This window comes from Chinchilla lanigera, unplaced genomic scaffold (genome assembly GCF_000276665.1).
Source record: "Chinchilla lanigera isolate Chin_1 unplaced genomic scaffold, ChiLan1.0 scaffold00066, whole genome shotgun sequence".
Lineage (NCBI taxonomy): Eukaryota > Metazoa > Chordata > Mammalia > Rodentia > Chinchillidae > Chinchilla > Chinchilla lanigera.
This window is the reverse complement of record NW_004955467.1, coordinates 8,449,551-8,474,197: the sequence shown is the minus strand read 5'-3', so window position 1 is coordinate 8,474,197 and position 24,647 is coordinate 8,449,551. Positions and strand designations below refer to the sequence as shown.

General features: G+C 41.5%; 1 protein-coding gene across 5 annotated transcripts in view; it reads left to right on the top strand.

Moving 5' to 3' along the window:
- Ndel1 (nudE neurodevelopment protein 1-like 1) overlaps nt 1-24,647 on the top strand; it is a 53,758-nt gene that overhangs the window by 12,366 nt on the left and 16,745 nt on the right. For 2 of the 5 annotated variants that reach the window (XM_005399405.2, XM_013522099.1), the window contains exons 1-5: nt 7,558-7,764; nt 16,430-16,527; nt 17,901-18,054; nt 19,775-19,923; nt 21,347-21,483. In XM_005399405.2, the coding sequence (XP_005399462.1) occupies nt 7,648-7,764; nt 16,430-16,527; nt 17,901-18,054; nt 19,775-19,923; nt 21,347-21,483 (655 nt within the window). In that variant the 5' untranslated portion in view covers nt 7,558-7,647. Of the gene's footprint in view, nt 1-6,042; nt 7,163-7,302; nt 7,765-16,429; nt 16,528-17,900; nt 18,055-19,774; nt 19,924-21,346; nt 21,484-24,647 lie in introns of those variants that run through there. The other 3 variants (XM_005399406.2, XM_005399403.2, XM_005399407.2) reach the window with 3 other exon arrangements.

The following is a 24,647-nucleotide window of genomic DNA, read 5'->3' as shown; positions in this document are numbered from 1 at the left end:
TGCCACCAGGCCCAGCCTCACTCAACAAATGTTAAGTACCTACTACATGCCATTGTTGGGGGTAGAGATAAGTAAGTCATGGCTACTAACACCTTAAGAGCAAAATATTAAAAAGACTTAATTTTTTCTCATTAGTATTTATCACTGCATAACATATTGAAGTTTCTGTGTCTATTGTCTATCTCCTTTCTTTCCCTTTGTTATTAGAAAACCTCCAGGAAGAGCTGGGTGTGGTGGTAAATGCCAGTAACTCTAGGACATGGGAGGCTGAGGCAGGAGGATCACTGCTAGTTTGAGGCCAGCCTGAGCTACACAGTGAGTTCAAGTCCAACCTGAACTATAACAAGACCCTGTCAAAAAAGAAAACAAAAGAAAAAAAAAAACCTTCCAGGAAGAAAGGGGTTTGGCTTCTTTTGTTAACTGCTTTATCCCTGGAGCTAAGAACAATTCGAGGTACTCATAAATATTTGTTGAGTGGTTTAATACATGATCTTTTGGTCTCAGTAACTTTGACTCGTTGCTTTCCCCTAGTGGGAATTAAGCTGAAATTGCCTGATACAATCAGTTTAGGCTGGTGAGAAACACGCTGTTTCTTTTCAGACTTCATCAGTGTGGTTTTGGAGCTGGTACACCCAGAGCCACCTTGGCTATGTAAAGGAATGTGAGCAGATATCATTTTTCTCCAGGTATACTCATACTGTTTGTGCAGGTGTGATGTCAACAACTCTTGGGGTTGCCAGGTGTTCACCAAATTCGCAATTAACAGTGTCATGCCACCTCTTCCTGGGAAGGCAGCTGCCACTCTGAGGTGTGTGTAGTGACCGTCAAGGGGCTGGGTGGGAGCCAAGACTGACAGCAAGACAGAAGCTGGGGAGAACGGAGGCTCTGAAGCTAGGAGGGCACGAGGTTCCGGGTCTGGAGGCGATCCGCAGGTCAGGTAGGCTGCCAGAGAAGAAATTAGGACAGGCTCCAGGGGATCTGTGGGCGCATACATGGCCAGATATCAGGTTCCATCAACAGAGCATAAAGGCTGGACAGAAACTCTAGTTACCCCTGGATAAGGGCAAGAGCGCTTTCCTTCCCAGAACCAGCAATCAGGGCCTTAAACTAAATTGTCTTTTTCTCACCTCTAAGAGTCGCCTGTCAGCAAGCTATATGTGGAGGTCTGCGAAGGGTGAAATACCTCTTGCCGAGCCTCCCTCCCCCCCCCCCCCGCGGGCCACAGCAGGTGGCATTTGCAGACAGTGGAGAGGGCAGGAAATGGGGTGGGAGTCCTGGAACCTAAAACACCACATAGCAATTTCATCCCCACCAAACCGTCCTTCTGTTGACTTACAGCTTACTGGAATTTGAAACTGAGGGGGCAAATTCTGATGGAGGAGCTGGGGTTTAGGAGCCTGAGCTGTTTGGGGTAGTGGGTAGCTGCCACTTACTCAAGAAGGTATTGAAAATGCAACAAAGACAAGAGATGCAACTTTCTTTCTCTTCAGGGTGTTATAGAGATACCCTAGGCAGGGATGTTCAGGCTGCCTGGGCCAAGGGTTAGGGATTACCTAGAAGTGAGCATTTCTGAATCAAACATGAATTGGATACTATTCAAAACTGGAAGGGTAGTGGTGCATGTCTGTAATCCCAGCACTCTGGGAGGCTGAGGCAGGAGGTTTGAGTCCAGCCTGGGCAATTTAATCACATAATGGGACCCTGTCTCAAAATAAAGAATAAAAAAGGGTCTGGGGATATAGCTCAGTTCAATCTCCAGTATTGAAAACAAACAAACAAAGACTCCCCCCAAAATTTAAAAGAGAGACTATCATTTTCAGGCTCTGGTATTGTATAGATCAGCCAGCCAGTCATTCAGCCAACCAACATTTATTGAATGCCTACTGTATGCCAGGTACTATGATGAAATAGTAAAATATATTTCTCTCTTTAAGTCATCTAAACCCCTCTTTCTCCCCACCCCTCTCTCTGTTAATAGAGAGTCTTACTATGTAGTTAGGCTGACCTTGAATTCTCTAAGTGATCTTCCTGCCTCACCTTCCTGAGTGCTGAGATTACAGGTGTGCACCACCATGCTTGGCTGATTCTTTAATTTCACATCTCTTTTGGACTTTACACAGCAGCCCTTTATTAAAAGGACCTTGAAAGCTTTATAGGGGCAAATTTCATGAACATTAAGCCCTGTTTTCACTCCGAGAGCAATCTCTCTGCCTTATTTTTTGATCCTGGTTATTTTTCTTTAGAGTACCCATTGTGTCTATTTTGGTATTGTCTGTTTTCCTCCCCATTAGAATATAGTTCCATGGAGGTGGGGAGAGGAGGTACTTTTTAAAGTTATGGTTAATCTTCAAGGCCTAGAACAGTGCCTTGTACCCAGCAAGCACTAAATCCATAGTAGTAAATGACAGACTTTCTTCTCTCTATAAAGTCACTTCATGGAGCTGGATGTGATGGTGCACACCTGTCATCCCAGTACTGAAGGAGGTTGAAGCAGGAGGATTGCCAGTGCAAGTCCTTCCAAGACAATTTAGAGAGACCTTACTTCAAAAAAAAAATTTTAGAGATGTAGTTCAGTGGTAAGTGACCCTGGGTTTGATCCTCAGTACTGAAAAATCGAACAAATAAACAAACAATACTTCTCGGGCTGGAGCTGGAGCTTGCTGGCACAGTGCTTGCTTGGCATGTGCTATTAGTGGTTTTTAATTACAGAAGGTGATCTGGGCATGGTGGCACTGCCAGTAATCCCCGCAATCGAGGAGGCTGAGGCAGGAGAAGTGCAAGTTGGAGTCCAGCCTGGACAATTTAGCAGCTTAGCGAGATCCTGTCTCAAAATAAAAAATAAAAAAGGGCTGAGGATTCAGGTCAGAGTGAAGACCTTGGGTTCAATACCCAGTGCTTAAAAAATAGAAGGAGGAGGGTGGGAGGGAGGGAGCCAGAGAGAGAGAGAGAGAGAGAGAGAGAGAGAGAGAGAGAGAGAGAGAGAGAGAGAGAAAGAGAGAGAAAGAGAGAGAAAGATGCTGCATTGGGGACCATAGATACCTTAAATTGAGTTGAAGATTTGGGCTAGAGAAAAGGCATAATTGTGTATAATATGAATCACAATTCCTTTGCAACCTAGTATCATCTACATTGAGTGTTTTATATCAGTGAAAATCTCTTCTTTTTTTCCCTCTCAGTATTCCAGACATTTTTTTTCTCTCAGTATTTGAGACAGAAAGGTCCCCAAGTCTTGCATTTGAAGTTATAGCCACCAAACCATCAATTCATCCCTTCACTTTCATTGCAGCATATTTTTTTTTTTTCTTTTTTTTTGGTTTTTCTCCGGTACTGGGAACCGAACTCACGACCTTGCGCTTGCCAGGCAGGCGCTTTGCTGCTGAGCTAAATCCCCAGCCCCCATTGCAGCATATTAAATAAGTGTTTGCTGAGTACCTGTTGCTGGAGGGCTCTTAGGACAATGTGTACCTGAACTGAATTTTGGTTGCTTGGGAGAGACTGAACTCCTCCATGACCAAAAGACTGTCCATTAATATATCGTGAACTCTGAGGGCTCTACTGGGGCCCAGAAGAAGGAGAACTCACTTTGGGGTTTTGGGTGTCAGAGAAAGTTTCCTGGAAGAGACCGGATATAAATGAGACTTCAAAAGGCAGAGGGGAAGGTGGACAGGCAGGCCTGTGGAGCAGCTGTAGTGCACCGGGCAGTAGGAGTCATGGAGACAGATCTAGAGAGGAACGGAACCATTCATTTTGAGCAGGTAGTGCGAGTGTGGTTCCACCCAGATAGATGTACTGTAGGATGTGGACTGCGGAAGCGGGCTGGAGTTGCTTTGGGAGTCTTGAATGCCACACTGCATAGTTTGTACTTTATCACAAAAGTAATGAGATTTCTAAACAAATTTGGAGCCATAGGTGCTATGTACACATTGGGATTTTAAAAAGATTATGCTGATGGCTATGTGTGGATTGCTGGGCTGAAACAAGAAGAAATTTGAAGGAGAAAAGTTTGTGGAGGGAAGAATTGACAGATATCAGACTTCGTGGAGGGGGAAAAAAGAACTGTGAAGTGAATGGATTTGACAAGAGTGTGTGACAGGAAAGTCACTGGGGCTTGGTGACTCCACAAGGAAAATGAGCTGAGGAGAGGGACAGTTAAGGGTGGTCTTATGCGGGCTGGCACCATTGGCAGAAACATGAAAATTGTTTTGGAAATTTCAGCTAAGGCAAAAAGAGGATCTCTCTGAAGTTTAGGCTTGTAGAACTGGAGGTGGTGATGGGACACTGGGTGGGTGTGTCCAGAAGAACATTAGCAATAGCCAGTGTTTGGGTGTCCCTGGCCCACCTTCATTTATTCCCTTATTGCTCAGCAAAAAATACTGGGCAAAAGAATATAGTCTAGACTAAATCAAGCCTTCCTTTCTGAGGCATCTTTCCCACCTAATTCAGTATAGAGTTAAATAAGCTCCATCTCGGAATTTCATACCAGGTCTCTACACAACCTGGTATGGATGTGCGAGGTGGCCAAAGTCCACTAGCTGGAGTTTGGGTTTGTACCCAGACCTGCCGTATGGCAACTGGTCAACCTTTACCCCTTCCAGTTGTGGAATCTTGTCTCTGTTTCCTGTATCTCAGAGTTTGTGGCAGGGAAGCTCCTGGGATGTTCATGCATGTTGGCTCAATCCAACAAACACCTTATCCTCGATCCTAGGCCTCAGCAAACTTCTTCCCAATGGCTTGTAAAGGTAGAATGTAGGGCAGGCCTCACTCATCTTTTCTATTGTCATAGAACTGATTTTATAACTTCTGTTTCCTTTTGAGGCTGTCTGCCATCTTCCTTTATACTTTATTTTCCCTGGATTTGGCATTTTGGAGCAGGGGGTGCAATAACAATTGTTGACTATTACACTGTTCAGCCCCAGGGCCCATCTCTAAGGGAGAAAGCTCAATCCACTAGGAGGGGGGAGATCAGCCTTTGACATCTCAAGAGTTCTGCCTACTGAAGCCCATTCATTGAGACGAGACCAACACATCCACCCTCATAAATACCAATTCTAGGTTCAGGCTGTGTGGGAGGGACAGTGGCCTGGAAGATGACACCAATATTTTCGGAAGGGCATGGCCTGCCATTAGATGACTCAAGGAGTATACTAGCACTTCAGCCAGGAGGCAGGGCAAAAGCTGCATCTTTATCCTCTTGGGGTGGGATTATTCTGTTTTGGCACCAGGTCTATAGGAAAGCCTTCATGAATCAGCTCCCTGCCTATGATCTCATTAGCCAGAGCACAGCTTCAGCCTGGGAAGCCGAGCCCCAGCACCTGAATTTCCAAGATGTCCCAGGCCACTGTCCTTGGAGTAAGACCTGCTTGGTTTTAAACCCTAGCTCTTCTGGTTCTCTGTTTATAATATATAAAATGGAGGTAATAATTCTAGCTTCACAGGCTTGCTTGTGAGCGGTAATGTGTGGAAAGGCTTAGCAAAACAACAACAACAACAAAAGGAATTTAGTGTAGTGTTCTAGCCCAGTAAACGCAATCAATGGTGTTATTAGTACTGTACTCCTGTATTTCAGGGTCAGAAGTGGGTAATAGTGTGATTTCTAGAGTTAGACAATTTAGGCTGTAACCATCCCTACAAAACGTAATTTTAAAAGTTAGATTTTTTTTTTTTTTTTGGGTTTTTTTCCGGTACCAGGAACCGAAACTCACAACCTTGAGCTTGCCAGGCAGGCGCTGTGCTGCTGAGCTAAATCCCCAGCCCCTAAAGGTTAGATTTTAAAAAAAAGGGCCAAGCAGCTTTTCTAAACGTCCTCCTGCACACATAATCAATACTCCCTCTCTCCTCCTCAGCCCAAAAGAAGTGACAGAATGTGCAGATACAGGCCCCAGGAGGACAGAGATCAGGCTCCTTTCCACAAGAAAGAAAAATAAATCAAAGATAGCTGCAGAGATAGAACAGGTGTGGAGATCTACATTGTTGCTCTGCACTCCCCTTTCCTCTGTTCCTTACTATGAAACACCCTTACTTGCACAAGGAGATGGTGATTTGAGGCATAGGGGCTCTTCTACCTCCTCCGAACTAGCTTTAAATAGACCCCTCTTTTCGTTTTTACCAAAGCATATGGCCCCTTTTGATTTGGTCAGCGGCGAGCAAATGGACCACGCGTGTAAACCTAAGTGGTTGATAACAAGACTGGGTGAATGTGAATCTGGAATGCTCATCTTCCTAGTTGAGGGACCTTGGGCAACTTCATTTTGCTGAGTCTGTTTCCTCATTTGTAAAATGTGATTAACAGAACCTATCTCATGGGGTCACTGTGAGGATGCAATAATGCAGACTAAGTGTTTAGCACAATTGCCAGAATTGCTATTACCATTTGTTTTCAACCCCATATCCTCCGGAGTCTAGCTCAAGGTTTTCTCTTTTCTACAAACCCTTATCAATCCCTTCTCTGATCTTCATTGACTTGGGTCTCTCTTACCATTCACCTTACACTGTTTGTATCTGTCTCTCTCAGAAGCCTGACCAGGCCTGCGAAGCTCACCCCGGTCTCACTTTGAAGCATGTCTTCCACATTTAAGTTATTGTGTCCCCAAACCCGTCAAAACCAATCCTAAGAGCACTGAAATTAGAATTGTATTGTGCATGATACAGCAAAAGTTCCGAAAATTTTTGAAACTGTTTTGTTCCGCTAAGTTTCCACTCCCTAAGCAGCTGTCCTTTCTCCCATGTCTCCTTCTGGAGCGCCTGCTGCCCTCTCTAAGTTCCCCAGGTTGTTCAGGGCGCAGAGTTTCTGGAAAAAATGAACACGCCGAACACCCAGCATGGGCGGGGACCGCACGCGCTTGCGCAGAACACCACCCCCAGCCTGACGTCAGCGCGCCGGGCTCTGCCCCGCCTCCTGTGACACCGCCTCTCCACAGCCCCACCCCGCACGCCCTCGCGCTCCTGCGCATGCTCCGAAGGTCGCCCCCGTGCGTCACAGAATGGCCTCGGACACCCAGGCAGCTCCTGACGTGTCTGGGAGGAGCCTGGCGCGGAGGTCCGTAGAGTGGAGCTTGGGGCTGCAGAGAGAAGCGTCGCTGATCGGCTGGGCGGGCCTGGCCAGGCCAGCAGAACACAGACGTCGGTCGAGCGGCGGCGAACATGAGCTTTTGACACGTTAGAGGTGAGCCTGCCGCGCGGGGCCGCTCCCGAGGGCCCGAGGCGGGCGGCGGCGCCAAGGCCTGCCCCGGGGGAGCCCGCCTGGCCTGGGCGCGGAGTGCGAGGCCCCGCCGGCCGGCCCGGGGCTGGGCTCTGGGGCGCCCAGTGCGGAGGCAACTGTTCCAACCGCTCAAACTGCCCCCTTGTCGAACCGGCCCGAGGTGTGGGCCGCCAGGGCTGCCTGCGAGGGGGCGAGCACGGCGGCGTCCAGATGTGCTGCTGTCCCGGGGTGGGGACGGAGGCCGGGACGTGGCACCGTGGGCCAGGGCGCTGGTGGCACAAGGAGTGGCTCAGGCGGAGGTGGCAGCGCGCGCCAGCCCACCCCCGCCAGCCTCCGCAGAAGCCCTTCAGCTGCGAGTGTTGTTCAGAGCCATTTGGATTTTGATCTCCCAGCGCCTCGTTCTGTGGGGGGCGAGAGCCGGCGCTGCCCACGGCCGGGCTGTGATTGGCATGCCCGTGACTCCCCGCCTGGAACTGCTGATCACCCCCTTGGAGTTCAGGGAAGTGTCACCAACGGGCTCGGGTTGCTTGTGCTCGCCTCTTTCTTTTTGGCTGGCAAGCGACGAGGTAACCATTTAAGTTTTGCTAAGAAAGTGAAGGTTCTTTCACTAATGATGATTACATTCCCTTCCTGTAGCGCCTTTGTACATTTTTATCTCTTGAATCTCATCACGCTAAAGTTGTGACAGATAACAGTGTTGCCACTTGCTGGATGGAGAAACTGAGCTTAGGTGGGGGGCAGTGAAATGATTTATGGTTGGGTTCAAGGTGGTGAGAAGCTTATCTTGGATCAGAATTTACATTTCTAGGCCCGGAGTTCTGACTTTTTTTTGTGTGAGATTTTTATTTTCTTCTCAACTAGAAAGCAAAGCAAAAAATTTGGCTTGTCAAAGATATACTAGAATCTAGTAGTGGATTTATCCTGTTGTGTTTGAGTAAACTCATCTAAAAAGAACTATTTAGTTAAGAGAAAAACCTTAAGGTTATTCATGGGTAGCTGGTTATTTTGTCCAATAACTTATATTGCTTTTTGTGCACTTGATAGGGCAGTGGCTTTGCAAAATGAAATTATTGGAACAAAATGCACTATTAAATTATAGGGTGAGGAGAAGCCATGGGACATTGAGGGATTTCTCTTCTGAATTATTATGAAAGTTACTATTATTTACAATCGGACTGCTTAAGGAACAAAGATGATCTTTAGCTATTCAGAGTTGGAGCTGGAGGCATGGTGGTGCATACCTGTAATCCTAGCACTTGTCGGGGGTTGAGGCAGGAGGTTTGCTGCGAGGTCTAGACCAGCCTGGCCTAGTGAGTTCAAGGCTGGCCTGAACTACAAAGAGAACCTGTCTCAAAAAACAAAACCAAAACAAAAATGAAATTGAAGTTGGAAGGAGCATTTGAAATGAATGACATACTTCTATCTTAATTAAAACTTAGATTTGCTGTTATGATATTTATAGAACTTTTTTATTAATTTAAAACTATACTGAGATGTTTGATTACAAAAGTTTAAAATTATTAAATTTCTGGCAGAAGTTTCTGAGCAGTCTATAAAGGTAGAAAAAGATTTGATAGAACTAAAAGAGATCTTATTTATGATTGGCTTTGAAATGTTAAAAATTCTTTAGATGTTATCTTTTGGAGTGGTAGAAGAATTTCAGTAAAAAGGCCTCTATTATCTACAGGGGGCCCCAGAAGAACTCTTTCAACCTCATTACTCCATCTTTATACTTATTAACAAGAAGACAGTGTGTAAAATAGATTTTACCATTGTGCAAGAAATAGATTCCCTGTAAATAAGGCATTTTGGACAAGCTGTTTTCAACCCAAGTTGGTGGGTATATGAAGATCATGTAGTGTGTGATAATATCTGATGTGAAAGTTATAATTTTAAGACTCATACTCTGTCTATATGAGACATAGTATTAAGGGAAGACTGGAGGAGAAGAGAATAATTATCTGCCTTCATTCCAACTTCACAAAATTGTACATGTACCATTTGAACATTTGTTTATATTTATTTAGTTTTTGGCCTCCATATATCTTTTCCCCCCCTATTTTTAGCATTTTTTGATATTGGCTAATTTTCTGTAGCCTTAGTATCTCTAGTTACATAGTTTCAAATGGCAGTGGACATATCCTCTCAGTGTAATTTGAGTCAAACTGAACACTCTTTTTAGATCCTGAAGCAGTCTTATGTATATCTGCTGTGGTAGTACATTTTTTTTTTTTTAAATTTTTATTTTAAAGAATAAAAGAAGGATAACATAATAATAGGGGGGACTTAGCAAATTACAGACAAAATGGTAGGAAATTATCAATGGTTATCGTTTTACATATTATTATCTACAAAATAGTTTCTCAGGAAAACAAATAGACAAATAATAGTGAGTTAGAGACAAAAGAGGTAGGAGATTATCAAGAGTTGTGCTATACTTTGGTATCTTCAATGTGGCTTCTAAAGAAAATAAATAGAGCTATACATGAGTGACCTATTGAAAAATCATTAACTATTCTCAATGGTTGTTGTAGGAAACACATAATAATAAACATACATTATGAAATAGGATAGGAACATTACAAACTTAACACAGTTATGGATAGATTAGTAGGAAAATATCAATGGCTGCTGTAATATGTGGTGGTATCTTTAAAGTGGTTTCTCAGGAAGACAGAGATATGCAAGAAGGATCTAGTAAGTAGTTACAGCCTAAGGGTTGTCAAAAATAGCATATTACCTCCTCACCAGTGACTCCTTTCACTGAGGTATGATGGCTGGAAGGAAGGCCAGGATTGAAAAGAAGGACCGAGAGACTTGCACCTGTGACTAGCAGCAGGCTGTTTTCTTGTTCCTCCATAGTCATGATTACCCAGGACTCCTCGATGGAGATGACGGTCTGGCCAGAGGGAGAAGGCAGACCATGCCCCAAGCCCTCTCATTCCTGTTGGACTAACTGGTAGGATGGGTCTGAGCTCTGGGGCCTCCACCTCAGAGGGCAGACCGATCTCCAGTGGTCTCCTTTGCATCCAGGGCATGGCCCATGGGGCCTCTTAGGGGAGTTCCTCTTGAGGTGGCCTGGCTTTTAACAGTGGTAGCAGATGAATGCAGTTGTCGAGTTGTTCTTGGAGCCCCGGGAATCAGACCTGGGATCTGTTTCTCTTAGTGGTGCAGCAAAAGCAGCTGCTTTTTCTCAGTCTCTTTGTTTTCTCTCCTTGGCCTCCTCCTCATCATGGCTATAGAATACTGAGGAGGCAATTCTTACTAACATCTCAAGTGAGCTATCTGAGGTGAAAGCCAGTCTTTGTAGCTTTTTCTCTCCAGCTTCCCATTGCTTTGGGACCCCACAACCAGTTAGTGTCCTCTCCCCAACTGTCAGCACAGGCAGCAGGAATCCTGCTGCAGACTTCTCCGGAGCTCCACCACATCCTGTACTGTCAGGGGAAGAATACATTTTTGTTATTTGTAAAAAATTGGATTTTTAAAAAGGGTAAGTCTGGTAAAATTAGAGTGATAAAGCTGGATAATTTAGGAAACAATGAATGTGTGTGAACAGAGTAGGAACTTTTTGCTTAGTTCTTAATCTTACTCGTAAAGGCAATTCCAAAAGGGAAGTTTTGGAAGTGTTTTCAGTAGTGGTGGTATCACTGAAATATGAATATAGCTCCCTGAAATGATTGATGCGAAGGAGTCATTTGTATGTTTTAAATTGTGAAGCCTGTTTACTTTGTGTTCAAACTGCAAATATCTACTAGGGAACTACCAATTCTTAATAATTTAATGAACACTTATGCTGTTTACTATGTGTCAGGATCTGTTAAAAGTACGTTACAAATATTAAGTCACTATTCATAACAGTTCATGTTAGTGATTATCTCCATTTTATAGCGGAGGACATGGGGTACTGAGTAGGTGAATAACTTGCCCAAGGTCACCCAACTAGTGAGTAAAGGAGCCTGATTTCAAATCCAGGCAGTTTGAATTCAGGGTCTGGGGTTTCAGTCAGTATGCTATGCTGTTTCTATGACTTACTCTTGGTTAAATTTTTAAATTTGATTTATTCTGGAAAAGATGATGGTCATTTTAGTAAAAAATTTCTGACATAGGTTATAATACTCTTTAAAAGGCCTTACATGCAAGTAGCCTTTTTTTGTTTTTGTTTTTGTTTTTCTCCGGTACCGGGAACTGAACTCACGACCTTGCGCTTGCCAGGCAGGCGCTTTTGCCACTGAGCTAAATCCCCAGCCCCGAAAGTAGCCTTTTGATTAGAAAAATTGTCAGCATTTAGTTCAGAATGTGTGTGAAAAGCCAGGTGTGGTGGCTCATGCCTGTAATCCTAGAACTGGAGAGGCTCAGGTAGGTAGGAGGAGGTAGGTAGAAGGTAGGTAGGAGGATTGCTTCCAGTTCAAGGCCAGTTTGAGCTACATAACAAGGCCTTGTCTCAAAAAACCAGAAAACCAGACAAAACAAAAGAATATGTCTCTCTCTTACAGCCAGGGAACAAATGGATTCTTCATAGCACACTCAGAGGTATAAACAGTGTTGTTCCCTAGAGATCAGTACTTAGTCAAGTGTCCTTCAAAACAGCAGCTGCCATGAGGTTCTGATACTGTGATGCAGGTAGCAAAGACCAAAAAACACCACCACCCAGAAAAGTTTCAAAGTGGCCATGCAAGTCACATTTATAGATGAAAACAATCCTGACCCTATTTGTAGGAGTGGATTCACATTTAAATACAGTACACTAAGTAATTCAAATGTTAGATGCTGAGGAAGGCATCTGACAGTCATTAGGAACTTCCATAAGCACACTAGCCCATGGACTACACGATTGGCAGTATCAAGTGCTGCATGGTAGCAAAAAGGTATTTTCTTTTGAGCAAAAGCTCAAAAGAAAAATTACCCTACCACTAAGTAAAATATAGAGTACTGAAGTAACACTAGTTATTCAGCTTCACAAAGCTTATGTGTAACCTAAGGGTGACCAAAAGCATGACCAAAGATTTATGAGACTGAGATGAGTGTTAAATGATCATAGGCTAAAAAGAGAAGTGTTAACGTTGTGAACACCAAAACTGAGAGGTATTATCAGCACACTCTACCCAAATCAGAAGTGGCATAAAAAAGAATACAAACTTGTTTACCAAATTCTGAGACCTTACAACAGAGCAGCATATGAAACTTATGACAAATGCACATTAAAAAATAGGAAGCTCATTGATAGCTATATAGTTATGGGACTTATTCCAGTTGCTTAAAATAATGCAAAAATTAGTCAATTTAAAATTTTAGATTTGAAATCATTCATTAAAATGTTTTATATAAGGATCAGGACTTTCTTAAATTGCTTTTTTAGTCTCCTGAGGTTTTTATTTGCCCTTTTCCTAATTGACAGATGAGTATTACGTGTTTACCATAAACTCAGGTTTATTCAGCTTCTTAATCTGCTATTTTATGGGATTCCTCATTTTTTTGGGAGAACATCCCTTGCTTGAACTGCTCTCTAAACCTGATAGGCAAGGATTTATCCTGGGACTTCTTTTCATTGCAGTCCTGGGTTGGGGTCCCTGTAGGCTGTATCCTGTGCAGGCAGGTCATGGTTTTCTCCCTTCTTTTGTAACTCTCAGGAAGTGTGTGGGAAGATAACCATAGTTTTTGTAGGAGAAAAAATTTCTCTCATTTCCTGAATTATCTGTTTCCTCTCAGTTCAGCAGGTCCTATGGTTTTCTTCTTTATACTACTTGGTGTCCCATTTGTCTGGTGGTTCTTGGTTGTCCATGTATGTTTAGGTCTGATGGCTGGATGATTGAGGCAACTAGTATACAGTAGTTTCGCCAAGGTTCTTCTCAGCCAAATCCCATAGCTCTGTTCTTTGTGGTGTCTACACAACTGACCGTGAATGTAGTTTGCCATGCGTCAGACTGATAATTTGTACAACTGGAAATAATAGATTTTATAATCTTGATTTTAGTACATGGTGGTGCACTGTGAGGTAGAAATAAACTACCCATATGTCTTTTTGCTTATTTCTTCCTTAAGACAGAGATTCAGTTGTTCAAGGAAAATGTTTTCTCTGCTTTGGAAGTAGAATAGTGAAGGAATGATTATAAGTCGATTCAAATGATATTTATTGAACTTCTACATTATAGGTTTCTGGTGATGTGTGGAGTATGGAAGGATTTATGAGTAAGACACAGGACCTGTCCTCAAGGAACTAACTAGGGAGACTTTGCCTTTCTGTCCTCTGAAGCTATTGTTAAAAGCAGAGTTAGTAGAAGTAGAGCTTTGCTTCTTGTTACCTCTGGCTCTCACAACATTTTTCAAAAAACAGGATCATTGGATTGGGTATCACAAATGATATTTGGGTTGCACGTTGACATGTAGTTGCCAGTGTTGAAATGGTAGCATATCCAAGTTTAGGGACTGGTGCCCATGATCTTGTGATTGTTTTCTTTAGAGTTGGATTTATAGATTTAAATGTAATCACAGTTTTAGGGCATTTTGAGGGACAGACCCTCTGTAGAGCATTCAAAGGGCACAGGGATCATTGCCTCATCTCTGCTGCCTCATGTCTTGTAATTCTATCCTTATCTGGATTGTTAAAATATGTCCTTTACCTCAAGGAGACTTAGGCTATAACTCTCAGGAGTTATTGATACCACATGATGATGACTTTAAGTATGTACTTTGGATCCTTTGAAATACGAATATCTCTTGTTGCTGGATGAGTCTTGTCCTCACACAAACCTTACTACAAAATAAACTAGTTGCAAGTAAGATTACCTCCGTATCTGAAAAAGTGAAGTGAAAATTAGGAACTTTGATGAAGGAACAGGATTATAAAATTAATTAGTATATGTATACTTGAAGAAGCAATAAGTCATCTGATATAGTCTGAACCTTTTTTAGATGAGAAAAAAATGAGGCTCTAAGAGTTTAAGCTATTTGCTTAAGTAATTTAACAGCAGAATTGGAACCCTGCAACCCACCCTCAACAAGACTCCCAGCCTGTGGGGTTAACATTTTAAAGTGCTGTCATGCTATTAAAAGTATTCCCAAGAACAGAATAATACAGACAAATGTGTGCTTGTGTAGGGATAATCAGATTAGAGGAGGGTATATTTGGCTAATACTTATCCAGTGCAGAACAATATCTGACACACGATAGGTGTTGGGTAAATGTTTGCAAGCATTAGGTGCTTTCTCTGAGCAAGGTTTTATGCTTGGTGCCATGAAGGAATATAACATGTGGCAGGGATCCATCTTGTTTAAAGAACTTTCTGGCTGATTGGTAATTTAAGATAATTGGAAAGTTGACTAACTGCTGTCAACCAAGAAAGACTTGATTAAGAAAAGTTGGCGGTGGGCCGGGGATATAGCTCAGTGGCACAGTGCCTGCCTGGCAGGTGCAAAGTCCTGAGTTCAATTTCCTGTACCAAAAAAAGGAAAGAAAAGAGAAGTTTGCAGTAGGCCTCAGAGGAATTAAATTAAATATATAAAGTTACATTTTTGTTTTGTTCCATTAAAAACTTTGTGCATACCTCTTTGGTATACCCACCTAGAAACTGGAGTTCTATATTTGTTCTTACCTGTGATAGTTCTTGCTATGTCTTTATGAATGAACTGTGTTAGATGAACTCCTAAGTTCTCTACATCTCCAGGTTATTTTATTAATTTACTTTTAAACTTGGTCTTGTTCTTGCTGCCCACTGTGGATTATGTTGAATCAACTATGGTTCAATTCAGTACATATTATTGAGCATTTCCTGTTGTGCAGGCGTTGTGGAAATAAATACAGTAATGCTACACAGACTAACAGAGGACTCAAAGATGTAAGCAGATGCATTGCTGTGGCAAAGATATCATTGAAAGCATGGGGGGGCTGGGGATTTAGCTCAGCGGCAAAGCGCCTGCCTGGCAGGTGCAAGGTCGTGAGTTCGGTTCCCGGTACCAGAGAAAAACCAAAAAAAAAAAAAGAAAGCATGGGTGAGGATAGCCTTGGCTGAGCACAAGAGACTTTAATGCAGTTTAAGCGAGGACAAGAAAGGCTTTCTGGAAAAGGTGACAGCTGGGCCTTAAAGAAAAAAATAAGAGCTTTCCAAATGTAAGGACTGGAAAGCCATTTCAGGTAGAGAAAACATTCAGATCTGGAATAGCATGGGCTATTAAGAAGTGCTGGGATATAGTGGGATGCTTAGGAAGGGACTATAGGAAACAGTAGGCATAAATGTAGGGTGGGCCTCATGTTTTTGGTGTTCCATAACCTGACAGTTCCTTGGGAGTTTTAGTCCAAATGCAAGGTTAGAAGTGGATTTTTCCCCTCCCTCTCTGAATGCAAAAGGTCTGAAGGCAAAAGATCTTTGAGTGGTGATAATGTGTCTGAAATTCCTGCTACTCAGGAGGTTGAGCAAATTCAAGGCCAGCCTTAACAAATTAGTGAGACCCTGTCTTTAAAAAAAATAAAAAGGACTGGATATGTAGCTTAGTGGTAGACTGCTTGCTTTGCATAGGTGAAGCCCTGGTGTCTATGCATGTAGCACCCTCTTTCAAAAAAAAAAAAAAATCACTGAAGTTGGAGATGGAATGGACTTTGGGAAGAAGTTTTGGACTTAAAAGATAATTAACAAACAGAAAGCTTTTAGAAATGTGATCGTAAATTATTGGGCATGTCTAATCTGGTAGCGTCACCTGGAATTTTTAAGCAGGGGTTTTGATGCAATGATACAATAGGGAAGAGCATGCAGTAAGCATCTCTGACATTCTGCCTGTTTCTGTCACCTGATTCCCAGAAGAACAACTTGGAACTCTGTGCTGGATGATTCTGTGGGGCTACGTCACCCAAATCCAAGGCAGCAACCTCATTGGCTTTGTACCAGAAGACTGTGTTTTTTCATCTCCTGTCATGACCTCACCCTCAGTATTTGCTGTTCCTGAGTGGGGCAGTGAAGTGATACATGTGCCTGAGTTATGAGAGAGTTAAAGCCTCCTAGAATCTTTCGTGTTTAATTCCCTCTAGAGGGGCTGGGGATTTAGCTCAGCAGCACAGCGCCTGCCTGGCAAGCTCAAGGTCGTGAGCTTGATTCCCGGTACTGGGAAAAAACCAAAAAAAAAAAAAAAGCTTAACTCCCTCCAGAATGCTGCAGATGTAGTGTTGTCTCAGACTTTAAGCATTTACTTAGATTTCTATGTTCTCTATTTAATTTGTAATAGTTTGTCTTTAATATTTTATAGGCTTTCTTGATCATGGATGGTGAAGATATACCAGATTTTTCAAGTTTAAAGGAAGAAACTGCTTATTGGAAAGAGCTTTCCTTGAAGTATAAGCAAAGGTAATGTTGAAAAGTATATTAAAATTAGGGGGAAGCATTTGGAATACAGTGTCTAGTTTGTGCTCCCCCATCCCATACTGGGGGTTGAACCCAGGGCCTTTGCTCAAAGCTACATCTCCAGTGCTTTTTATTATTTTTTATATTTGAGCCTCACTAAATTGCTAAGTTACCCATGCTGGGATTGAATTTGTGGTTTTCCTGTTTCAGTCTCCCACAGTGCTGAGATTACACACTTGTGCCACCATGCCCATCTTAGGTTTGTTTTTTTTTTTAAAGACAAAACTAACTTTAGAGTTTCAGACTTCAAATTGTGATTTTAGAAATAGTTACAACATTGCTTGTATTTAAATAGCATAAATATACTATCAATTTTTATTGTTCAAAAGTAATAGGAAAATGCCAGGCATGGTGGTGCATGCCTGCAATCCTAGCACTTGGGAGGGTGAGGCAGGAGAATTATCCAAGTTCCAGGCCAGCCTGAGCTACATAGTGAGCTCAAGGCCAGCCTGGACTACATAGTGAGATGCTGTCTTAAAAAAAAAAAAAAAGTAATAGGAAAACTTAGTGCCTTTATGAGGTTTTTTTCCCCAGTACCAGGAATCGAACTCACAACCTTGCACTTGCCAGGCAGGCACTGTGCCGCTGAGCTAAATCCCCAGCCCTGGTTGTTTTTTTTTTGGATAGTTTGCTTCTTTGAATGTTTATTACTAGACTGGACTATCTTTCGTTTGTTATGTGTGTACTATTTCTGCCTCATTTGCCCATTTGGAGAACGCTATAATGGACTTCAGTTCTCTTTGGGCAAGCATTATTACTATCTAGAGTTGGCCAACCTTTGATGGAGGAGGATGCACACAAGAGCTGTGGAGCATTTTATAAAAATTTCAATTTTTTTACTTAGGAGACTTAGAGATAATAAGTTTTTAGTGTCAAACTTGCCTTAAATTTCTTTTTTAAGGATGGAATGTTTTCCAAAATACTTCCACATTTTCCTCCTTTGGTTAACAGAATTAACTGAGCCTTATCAAACCGTATTGATCTGTCATTGTTATTATTGAAGCCAGTTACTCTATTGTGCAAATAGATGTAGATGATATGTATCTATGGCAGTGACTCTTCTTTTTTGTGTCACAGATGCCTTCATATGGAGGTTAAACCTATGGCTCTCTCCTCAAAATATAAAAAATTGAATAGAGAAATTACAGAGGACGCTAATTGTTTGAAAACAATTTATCTGACTGTTAAACTAATTTGTGGTGTAGTGATAATGTGTCAGTATATAACTAAAAAAGATCTAAGGGAGTGTGTACTAATTTTGAATTACTGGTGAGAATAAATGATTACTCATGTGTCCTACTTCGTTTTCTGATTAGCTTCCAGGAAGCTCGGGATGAGCTAGTTGAATTCCAGGAAGGAAGCAGAGAATTAGAAGCAGAGTTGGAGGCACAATTAGAACAGGCAGAGCAAAGAAACAGAGACCTGCAAGCTGATAACCAAAGGCTGAAGTACGAAGTGGAAGCGTTAAAGGTAACTATAACAGTGGAGCTGGTGTCGGATGTACTGGATTTTATTAAAATGAGAAATAATATTTTTGGCATGGTGTGTAAAAATAGCAAGCAACAAAAATTTTTTTAAAAAGCTTAAAGTGAATTTTTGAATAAAATGTTTTCTCTCATTGAACCAAGGGAAAGGTGGTTCAGAGGTTAGGAGTTCACTGTGAAATCTTTGACTGTCAGTTGTCTAGCTGTAATGTTCCTAGTTATATTTTATTCTAGTTCTTGGAATTTTCTTTCTTTTTGAGACCAGTTCTCCCTACATAGTGCAGGCTGGTCTAGAACTCACTATGTAGCCAGGCTGGCCTCAAACTTGCAGTGATCCTTTTGCTTCAGCCTCCAGTGTGCTGGGATTATAGATGTGTGCCAGTGTGCCCAGCAGTTCTTGTCATTTTCAAAAGCTACCCGATGATTTGTTTTGATAGATTGTTTGCCTCATTGTGTAATACTGTAAAATTATATTTATATGAAGTGTGCATTAATTTCATTGTTCATAGCCCCTTCAGTTTTGGAGTTTATTTTCAGGAATGAAAGGATTAACCTCTGGCCTTTCTTCACCACTCTGTTTAGCTTGCATGGGAATGCTTTTGTTAGGGAGTGGGTGAGATTGGAAAAGGTAGGGAATTTGAACTCTGAGCGACAATGTTAGTCCCTGTGTTTATTGTAGGTTGCGTTTAGCTTGGGAACCCAGAGATTTCTCTGCCGTATTTGGAAATTTTGAGACAAGGGTTTTTCTTTTCCTTCCTTCTCTCTCTTTTTTTTTTTGTGGAACTGGGGATTGGACCTAGGGCCCACACTAACTTATAGCCCAGCCCTATTTATTTATTTAATTATAACATATATTGATTATATTCATTGTAGGGGTTGGTACACATACATACCATGACACATTTTAATGCTTTTCTTTTCTGTTTACCCTCTTTCCCTCCATTCATTTGTAGTTTCCCTTCCTATTTGCAGAGGATATTTTTATTTCATATTATCTCTTATTTTGCTCTTTAAATATTTATACTTTGGGTTTCTCATAAGACAAACCATGCAATATTTATGCTTCTGTGTCTGATTTCATTTAACATTAGGGTCTCACATCCATTTTCCTACAAATAACTCAAATTTGTCTTTCTTTGTGACTGTATAGTATTCCACCATGTATATATATACACCACATTTTCTTTATCCATTCATCTGTTGATGGGCACGTAGATTTAGCTGCGTCCAAGAATTAGCTGTTATGAGTTGTGTTGCTATAAGCATGGGTATGCATCACTGTAGTACAACTTTTGGGAACATACCTAGAAGATATGTTCTAACTATTATTTTTTGAGAAGGTCTTAATAAGCTTCTCATTGGCCCAGGCTGAGCTTGAAATTGTGATCTTACCTCAACCTCCCAGAGTGCTTGGGTTAAGGCATGTTCTACCATGTCTGGCAAGGGTTTCATTATTTTATTTTTTTTAGAGAAATTATTATAAGAGTTATTTCTGAGGGGAAAATTGTTGAGTAACTTTTATGTGAGTTAAGGTCCTTAGAATACATGTATCATTGAGTTCTTTTTAAAGTCTTGGAAAAAGGAGAGAGAACCCATCAACTCAAATTGTGAGTGAATTCCTTGAATTTTTTTCCTTTAATTTGGATTATATTCTTTATTAAAGAAGACTGTATTAATGACACATCCTTTCTTCTCCATGCCTTCAGGAGAAACTAGAACATCAGTATGCACAGAGCTACAAGCAGGTTTCTGTATTAGAAGATGATTTAAGTCAGACCAGGGCCATTAAGGAGCAGTTGCATAAGTACGTGAGAGAGCTGGAGCAGGCCAATGATGACCTGGAGCGAGCAAAAAGGTAAATGATGTGTGTTTTGTGAGAAAATCCAAGTTGACAATCAGTGATTAAAATCTTTATCATTAAACTCAACCTCTCATCTAGATCTCGGTCCCAGAACATTGTGTTTTGGTATTTCCTGTCACTTGCGACTCATTGGATTGAAAGGGCCAGAAGTCCTTAGCTTCCCTGGTAACATTCTTCCAAGCTTTTCTTTTAATCTTTCTTTTTTGTGATCATTTGTTGACCCTTCTGGTTCATCTTTAAAACATGTTCCGTGCATCCCTCTGTCTTCTGTGTTCTCAGTATCACCACACTGTGTGTATAGGTCCTGAAGCCTTTTTACCTGAATTCTGCAGTTACCTTCTAGCAGATATACATTCCTTTTCACTCTGTTTTAATATCACCTGATGAATTTTTCCTAAGTACTGCATTTATTACAGTTTTCCTAGGCAACCTATAGTGACTTGCTATTACTATTGCCAAGTTTTTATGCCTCTGTAATTAGTTGTTTCATAGCTATTTAAAATGATTCCTGTTACCTTACAATAATTGCCTAGTATTTCTTTCCTTAATACTTACCAAGTGACTCTTGAGCTTGACACCATAAAGGGGTTGAACTAAGCAAGTCACTATCCTAGAGGCTGACAGATAAGAACTTTCACTATGACAAAGGTGGTAGTAAAAAGGCTTAGGCTGCTCCAGGGCTTTGGGGAGAGCAGCTAGAACACCTTCAGGAACTGGGGGAGTCTTTGCAGATACTGGAGCTGAGCCTGCGGAAGAGTTAAGAGACAGTTAACTGGGTGAAGAGACAGATACAAGGCCAGAGGCGGGAAGGTGGTTGAGGAATTAATAAATGAGTTCACTTTGACTTGTCCAGAGACAGTGTGGCTGAATGAGATGAGGCTGTGGAAAATGGGTGGGGCCAGGTTAGGAAGAACCTAGTGTGCTGTTTTATTCTTCAGGCGGTGGGGGAGCTCCTTGAAATTTTTTTTTTTTTTTTTTCTTTATACAAAGGAGTAATACCAGATTTTGATTTGAGAAGATAATACTGAGGGGTTGAGGCAGGGAGGAGACTTGAAGATCACTGAAGGAGTAATCCAGCTTGATGGATGAAGAATTAAGGCAGAAGATTGGAGAAGGTTGGGCCCGAAGAGGAAGTGAATTTGAGAGACATTTTGGCAGTTGCCAGGAATTGATAAAATTGGAGATGACATTCGGAGTTCCAGTCTGAGGTTAGGGAGTTTTTTTTCTGCAGCAGATAGCACAGAGTGGGAGGGCTTGGAATATATTGGTGCATGTTAATATTTGTTGAATGGGTTGAGATCATCCCTTCTGAGCTGGGCCAGGATGGCTAGGTCAGGAGTGGCATTAGATAAACTGTTTCCCTTGTATAGCTATTTTTTTTGCACGTTATTTATTTAATTCATGGATTCCTTTTTAGAGCAACAATAGTTTCACTGGAAGACTTTGAACAAAGGCTAAATCAGGCCATTGAACGAAATGCATTTTTAGAAAGTGAACTTGATGAAAAGGAATCTTTGTTGGTTTCTGTACAGAGGTTAAAGGATGAAGCAAGAGGTAAGTTTTATAACTTAGAGAATATTTATCTACTAGAGAATATTTATCTGTTACCTTGCTGTTTATAAGCAGAAAGCTCAAGGATCAACTTCTCTTCTTATCTTTTCTTTTCTTTTTTCTTTTCGGGTGCTAGAGCTTGAACCCAGGGCATTGTATATGCGAGGCAAGTGCTATATTACTAAACTATATCCCCAACCCTTTCTGAAAATTTTTATTTTGAGGCAGAGTCTTGCTCAGTTGCCCCAGCTGGCCATGAACTTGTAATCCTGCCTCAGCCTCCTGAGTAACTGGGATTACAGGTGTGTACCACTGCGCTTTGCCGTAGCCCTCAATTTCTTTTATTTATTTATTTATTTATTTATTTATTTTCAATTTCTTTTAAAGTACATATATAATTTTGAGGTGCCATGTTAAGTGCTTTTAATCTGTTAATTTATTTATACCTATAGAATCAATGCTAGGAAGTACTACAGCTATTTTATTTTACCTTTTTTTTTTGTTTGTTTTTTTCTGAGACCAGGTTTCACTTTGTGGTACAGGCAGGCTGGCCTTGAGCTCATTATGTAGCTTAAGTGTCCTGAAATTTGTGGCAATCCTCCTGCCTCAGCCTCCCGAGTGCTGGGATTACAGGCACTTCCTACCATGCCTGGCACAACTATTATATAGATGAGAAAACTAAGGCAGAAAGAATTTGAGTTTTGTGCAAAGTAGTATAGTTAGTAGTTCAAACCTTGGTTTGTTTTGCAAAGATTTGACCACTGCCACTGCACACATGTATTGTTTGGTTTGTTTGGGTTTTTTTCCTAACTGCTTTTACTGAGATAGTTTTATATGTGTATAAATATTGTTGTATACATATTATATATGTAGTTTAAAAAGTTTTTCCCTCTTTTTTCCTTATGCATAATAGAATCCAGAATATCATAAAGAATAAAATAAAAACCACTGCCAATCACTTTATTGGGAAAGAATCTACTAACAGATTTTTTTTTTTTCCAATCTTTGCTATGACTGTATATAGCCGTGTCTGTATTTTTGCCTTTGTATAATTCCTATCCCCTGCTTGTTCTGGGGAATATAATCCATACCATTAAGAAATCTTTTAAAACAGATTTTTAAAAAATGTTATGGAATATTCTATTGTGTAGTTATAGTCTATCTAATGAGTTCCTTATTGGTGGCTAACTTTGCTTTAAGTTGTATTTACGAGGTGTGGTGCCACACACATAATCCCAGCACTGAGGAGGCAGAGAGGAGGATTGCTGTGAGTTTGAGGCCAGCCTGGACTATAGTGAGACCCTGTCTCAAAAAACCTCCCCAAACCCCCAAAAAGAAAAAAAATGTTTTGATTAGAATCCTCATACATAATATTAGAGCATTTTTATCTCTTTTTTTGTGGTACAGGGATTGAACTCGGGGCCTTGTGCATGCTGGGCAAGCACTTTGCCACTGAGCTACATCCTCAGCCTTATTTGAGTGTTTCCAGTGATTTTTCTTAGAAGACATTCTTAGATGTGGCAAAGGAAACAGAGTGTTTTTATGGTCGTAATATAAAATGCTCACTTTTTACAAAGTTAGTACCTTTCTATTCCCTTTGCAGTGGTGGGCAGGGATTGTGGTTTCACACTTGTCCTCAGTACTGTCAATAGTAAGTACTTCTGAAGTGCATTTGGAAGTTGAAAGTTGCTATCTCATTGGTTTTTAATTTACAGTTTTTTTAAAAATTTATTTTAAAGAGTAAAAGAAAGATAACATAATAATGGGGGGGCTTACCAAATTACAGACAAAGTGGTAGGAAATTATCAATGGTTATTGTTTTACATATTGTTATCTACAAGGTAATTTCTCAGGAAAACAAATAGACAAATAATAGTGAGTTACAGACAAAAGAGGTAGGAGATTATCAATAGTTGTACTATACTTCGGTATCTTCAAAGTGGCTTCTAAAGAAAATAAATAGAGCTATACACGAGTGACCTATTGAATAATCATTAACTTTTCTCAATGGTTGTTGTAGGAAACACATAATGATAGACATACATCCATTTACGAAATAGGATAGGAACAATACAAACATTGCAGAGTTATGGATAGATTAGTAGGAAAATATCAGTGGCTGCTGTAATACATGGTGGTATCTTCAAAGTGGTTTCTCAGGAAGACAGAGATACACAAGAAGGATCTAACAAGTAGTTACAGCCTAAGGGTTGTCAAAAATCAAGTGAGCCGTCTGGGGCAAAAGCCATTTTTTGTAGCATTTTCTCTCCAGCCTCCCATTGCATTGGGACCCCACAACCAGTTAGTGTCCTCTCCCCAACTGTCAGCACAGGCAGCAGGAATCCTGATGCAGACTTCTCCAGAGCTCCACCACAGCCTCTGTACTGTCAGGGGAAGAATGGCTTCCAGGGAGTCTCTGCAGGTATTGTGCAAGGTCCTTCTGGTTTACAGCTTCCCAGCGGCTCTCATGACCCCAGTCCGCAGGACCTCTGACTCCTCGGGCTTAGTCTGCATTCTCATGTTCTCTGAGTCCTTGTTCAGCAGCTGCTCCTCCGCTGACTCTGGACCATTCTGGTTCTCAGTGGCAGGAGCAAGAGTGACCTGTTGTATGGCATGTATTCTCAGGGGTTTCTCCATGTTTGAATGATTCACATGTCTGTGGGTGGGCATCTGCAGCCAGTGCATGGTGTGCCAATTGTGTCGTTGTTTCTCTGTATCATGGTAGTTGTTAATTGAGCGGCGGTGGCCGGCCTGAGGGCCGGCACATGACAGCGCTCACCGTGGCGTGGCTCTCTGTGCACCTGGGGCCCTCCTTCCGGGCACCTACAAGGCAGGGAGCGAGCAGGCGGAAGATCGGCGCTCCCCGCCCGTGGCTCCCCGTGTGCGGGGGCCCTCCTTTCGGTTGCTTACGAGGCAGGGCAATTTGTAGTTCTTTAGTTACTACTCGTGAAGCTTTTTTCCAGTTTTTTTCATGCCTTTTTCCTCCCTTTCCTCCTAGGAAGTGACTTATTTATCTGAAGAGCTGCTAGTTATTTATATAATATATAAAATATTAACTTTGCATCTTATTTATTTATAATTGTGGTAAAGAAATTACATTTACCACCCCAACCATTTTTAAACGCCCAATTTAGTAGTGCTAAGTATAATTATGTTGTTGGATAACA